The following is a 4,647-nucleotide window of genomic DNA, read 5'->3' on the forward strand; positions in this document are numbered from 1 at the left end:
GCTACATGGAAAATCGCACCCAATATACTTCAATAGAAAACACATGTAGTGACAAGGAACAAGTATCCTACGGAGTACCACAAGGCAGCATACTTGGCCCAATCCTATTTCTTATTTATATTAACGATCTATGTCACCTCCAAACAGACGGGGAAATTATAAGCTTTGCTGATGACACTGTGTTACTTTTTAAGGCCACTGACTGGAACACACTAATCACAAAAGCTGAAGTTGGCCTAAATATTACAAAAAATGGCTTGACTCTAACTAATTAACTTTAAATATAGATAAGACTAAATTCATAACCTTTAGCATAAACTCGAGAGGCCAACCCGCCAAAAACATCTACCTTCAAATACATTCCTGTCACTCAGCGAGCACCCCGTGCAATTGTCCTGCAATCACACAAACCGAAAATATCAAATATCTTGGTATATACTTCGACCGATATTTAAAATGGGACAGACATATTGAATCGGTTAAAGGAAAGATAAATAAGTTGATTTACTTTTTCAAAAACGTGAGAAATATACTGAACATATTTGATATTAAGAATATATACCTCGCAATAGCACAATCTATAATGGAATACGGCATTATTGCCTGGGGCTATGCCAGTAAAAAATACATTAACACACTATATAAAGCTCAGAAAACCTTAATAAAAGTAATACTTAAAGTACCAATACTAACACCCACTTCAACCATATTTAAACAATTCCCAGTGTTGAAGATTCAAAAACTATATTCAAAACAAATACTTACTTTCCTTTACAAGAACCTAAACACATTTAAAACTTCACAAACTTCTCGCAATACCAGAACAAGACATGCACACCAACTACTAATACCAAAAACCAACACATCCTTTGGACAAAAACACTACAGATTCCAGGCTATAAAACTATTCAATTCACTTCCAACACAATATAAAACATCTAATCTTACAGAATACAAAAAACACATATGGAACTGGCTACAATCCTGTTAATATTTAATTTTTTATATTTCACTTTTTTGGAATAACTATGGAAAAACTACTGTCATAACTATGGAAAAATCGATTTTATATTTTAATTTTTAATGTTTCTCTGTGTAACCAACTCCACTGTATTATTTTAGAATTATATAACTTTACAATTGAAAAAGTCCTCCACAACACAGGTGAACTCCTAGCGTGGAGGACAATATACTATACCATTGTTTAACAAATATATTAAAGAATAAATAAAAAAAAAAAAAATAAAAAAAAAATCCTGGCTTACCCGGGATAATGCGGGCCGGGCTGAGCCTGCGACCTGGTCCCCGTCGCGTACAGCTGCTGCTGGAAGTTGTGGAACTGCTGCGCATAGTTGGGGTCTGCCGTGCTCGGCATCACAAAGCCCTGTGAGGATTTGAAGCCGGCCCCGGGCCCGCCCATGGACGCCGGCAGTGGCTGCGAACTGTGCGGCGCCCCCATGCGCATGGGCCCGCCCTTCATCATCGGCCAGAAGTTGGGATTGCACACCATCCCACCACCCGGAGGGATTCCGCCTTGGAAGGGGTCCGCCATCTTCGGCGGGGAGTTGAAGCCGCCGGGGTAGTGCGGCATGCGGATCATTCCAGGGCCGCCGCGCATTGGACCCATCATCGGGCCCTGCGGCCACATAGGCCCCATCATTTGATCGGACATATCCATGCGTGGGCCCATTCCCGGCTGCTGATGTTGTCCCATTGGCCCGCCACACGGTCCACCAGAAAAATATTGCATATTCATGTTATTTTTTTGTTCCATGTGCATTGGGTTTGCGACCCATTGTAAGAAGTCCAAACTAGGCGGGCCTCTCGGGCCTGCGGAGCAAGGGAGTTGCGGCCGCGTCGGGAGGTGTTGAATGGTGTTTGGGGCGCTGGCTTTGACTTGCACGTTGGCCCCGTTGAAGGCGGCGATTTTGCCGGGAGGCATGCGCGGTCCGCCCATCATGGAGGGGTCCGGAGGACCGAAGCCCATGGGACCCATAGAGGCGTCGCCTATCTTGGGGTTCATATTCATGCCGAAGGGGAAGTCTCCAGGGCCCATCATGCCGTCCATAGGGCCCACCGCGCCCATTTCTCCCATGTTACCAACTGTGGAAAGAGAAAACATTGTCAGTTTCGAAGCGAATCTCTGTTTCAAATCCCACGTATTTAATAATCATAATATGAGATCATTTATTAATGGATTTGTAATATAAAGAACATATGAAGCCCTTCTTCGCAGTATTCTCGAATATAACTCCATTATTTGGGCCCCTTCTGAACAAAACAGTACAAAAGAGATTTACGCATTACATATATACGAGAGAATATACGATTTATTTACAGGAATGGTACTCATCAGGTTAGGTACTCACCCACATCCTGCATGAGCAGCGCAGCATGGTGGTGCGGATAGGGATGCGGGGGCCCTCCTGTCAGCTGCTGAGACATCTGCGCCAGTGATGAAGTGGGATCGAAGCCCCCGCCCGCTCCGCTGGGTGCCAGTGGCGCGTGCTCACCTCGCACCATCCCGCCGCCCTGGGATAAAATACAATGTGTTAGGTTAGTTGACGAAAAATAATTCATGTAGGTAGCTACTATAGGCTCGAACTAACCTAATAGTAACCCAAGCAATCAGGGACATCAAGTCAATAAGAGAGTCACAGGACCTAAGAAGGTTGTAACCTAGTTTGAAAAATGTCAATTTCACCTCTCCTCTCCTTCCTTTCCTTAAAAAGACCCTCCAGATCCCAGCACACAGAACCCCAAGGATGTAGTCCACACAAATCCTAAGCTAATGAAACAATAATCTTAACCATGAAGCAGAAAACTGGCATCATTAAATTAGCACAGCTTTCCCCCCCAAGAGAGATCTCGGTCAGAGCAAATATTTTCAGTCAAAAATTTTCAGGAATAATAAAACAGAACACTTAGATACATAGCAATCACATACCTCGGGTCCACCTGGATTGCCCTGCATTCCTGTGGGACTGTCATCCATATTCCCTTGGGCCCCATATTCTCCAGGTTTCCGCACGCCATTCCCTTCCCCATGTTCTGCTGCTGCATGGAATGGTGTCCGGGCGACGAAGACGACATGGACTGGGAGGCGGTGGCCCCCGAGGGAGCTGCCGTGGACGCCGGAGGTTGTTGTCCTTGCTGTTGTTGCTGGCCCTGTTGCTGTTGTTGTTGTTGCTGGCCCTGCGTAAGGGTTGTTATTGATAGCGGCTCAATTTAAAATATTACACGACGTAGTGCATCGCCTTAACTCTTTAAATGTAATAAATTTTCATTGACAACAAAAAAATTAGGAGACAATCTCATTCAGAATAACTTAGAATAAGAATTTATATTAGGTTGGAGAATATTTCCGTGCACATCTCTATTTGTAGCCATCCAAATTTGTATTGCCCTTTGTTTTAATTGAGAATAAATTAATGACATTATTTTCAATATTTAAGAATATATCGTATGGCAAAGGCTTGGTGGCACAGAATGGACACTTTTTTAATTGGAGAAAACACAGATACAGACAGTAATAAACATGACATTAAAAAAACATTAATTGGAGAATTCGCCTGCATCCTGACTTTTTCTCACAGTCTAACTAGCAAAACTATAAGAATTTGGCCGGGAGACCAATCTTTGGCGAAATTGAAAATGTTAAACACAAAGCAGTCTTGTAAATAAAAGCGTACTCACCAGGTATATTGGAGTTGGGAGTCTGCGGGTTATTTGATCCCGGGAAACTGGGACTGTGGTCCAGCGAGTATCGCCCCGCTCGGTCCATGTGGGGCCCCTCACTCGAGTTGTGGCCCTCCGGGGTGCATGGCATCATACTGGATCGAAAAAAGATTAATATTCATTAGAAAAAATATATATTAAAAAAGAAGGTTTCAACCATTTCTTTTTTATCTGAATATAACCACACAAGAGTCCCAATTGCTCCCAACCGTCTGGAGCCAGTGGATCGGGACTATGAATTGAAGTATGCTGTAAGGTTGAAAGTAGTAGGGAGGGGAAGGAGATGGGGAAAAAGAAGGTGAGGAAATTTTATGAGCTATTCAGATATGGTCACCAAACATGGCTAAAACCATTTCAAGCAACGTTGGGACGATACTGAAAGTATGTGTCTTGTAAGTGGCGCAAGTATTTTTTATGTGAAACTACACAAGAGTCCCGATTGCTCCCAACCGTCTGGAGCCAGTGAGACTATCTCCAATCGTGCTATGTTGTAAGGCTGAAGGTAGTGGGGACTTGAAGGAGATTGGGAAGAGGAAGGTGGGGAAGTATACTCTAAACATATATTATTTTAATTAATTAATTAATTGCGAAATAACACTAATTAACAAGACCGCAAATATGCAAATTGTTGGGGAAAGGCGATTATTTGTAGATTTCTTGTTGTAAAATGTGCCACAATCATTAGATAGGCCACAATTTCAGAAAAAGTGGGTGCTATTTGTTATGCTGGGTAACTTATTGAGAAATGTGAGAAATCTTATCATACAGGAGTAAAATAAAATATGTATAGTTTTAAGTTACTAGTTGTAAGTCTCTAGCTATTGATCTTAGTTATAAGCCACTAGTAATAAATCAAAGTTATAAGTCAAAGTGATGGAGAATAGGTTAAATGTATAAATTAAGCTGTTA

The 4,647-nt window shown here is 42.3% G+C and overlaps 1 protein-coding gene across 1 annotated transcript; it reads right to left on the reverse strand.

The window, feature by feature from the left end:
* Positions 1 to 1,261: 1,261 nt before the first annotated feature.
* LOC149408459 (uncharacterized) lies at positions 1,262 to 3,834 on the reverse strand. Its single transcript, XM_089650604.1, has 3 exons — positions 2,948 to 3,834; positions 2,370 to 2,532; positions 1,262 to 2,103 (listed from the first exon to the last, which is right to left on the reverse strand). The coding sequence occupies exons 1-3, from the start codon at positions 2,993 to 2,995 to the stop codon at positions 1,262 to 1,264; spliced, it is 1,053 nt and encodes a 350-aa protein (XP_089506730.1). The 5' UTR covers positions 2,996 to 3,834.
* Positions 3,835 to 4,647: the final 813 nt, after the last annotated feature.

Source organism: Hesperophylax consimilis, unplaced genomic scaffold (assembly GCF_061612785.1).
Source record: "Hesperophylax consimilis isolate HC1 unplaced genomic scaffold, BYU_Hcon_1.0 scaffold_273, whole genome shotgun sequence".
NCBI lineage: Eukaryota > Metazoa > Arthropoda > Insecta > Trichoptera > Limnephilidae > Hesperophylax > Hesperophylax consimilis.

Excerpts from the sequence above, each read along its gene's own strand:
- LOC149408459 (XM_089650604.1), bottom strand. The coding sequence starts at position 2,995 with ATGGATGACAGTCCCACAGGAATGCAGGGCAATCCAGGTGGACCCGAG. Across the intron at positions 2,533-2,947 it reads GCAATCCAGGTGGACCCGAG|GGCGGCGGGATGGTGCGAGG; the intron begins GTATGTGATTGC and ends ATTTTATCCCAG. Across the intron at positions 2,104-2,369 it reads GCTGCTCATGCAGGATGTGG|TTGGTAACATGGGAGAAATG; the intron begins GTGAGTACCTAA and ends CTCTTTCCACAG.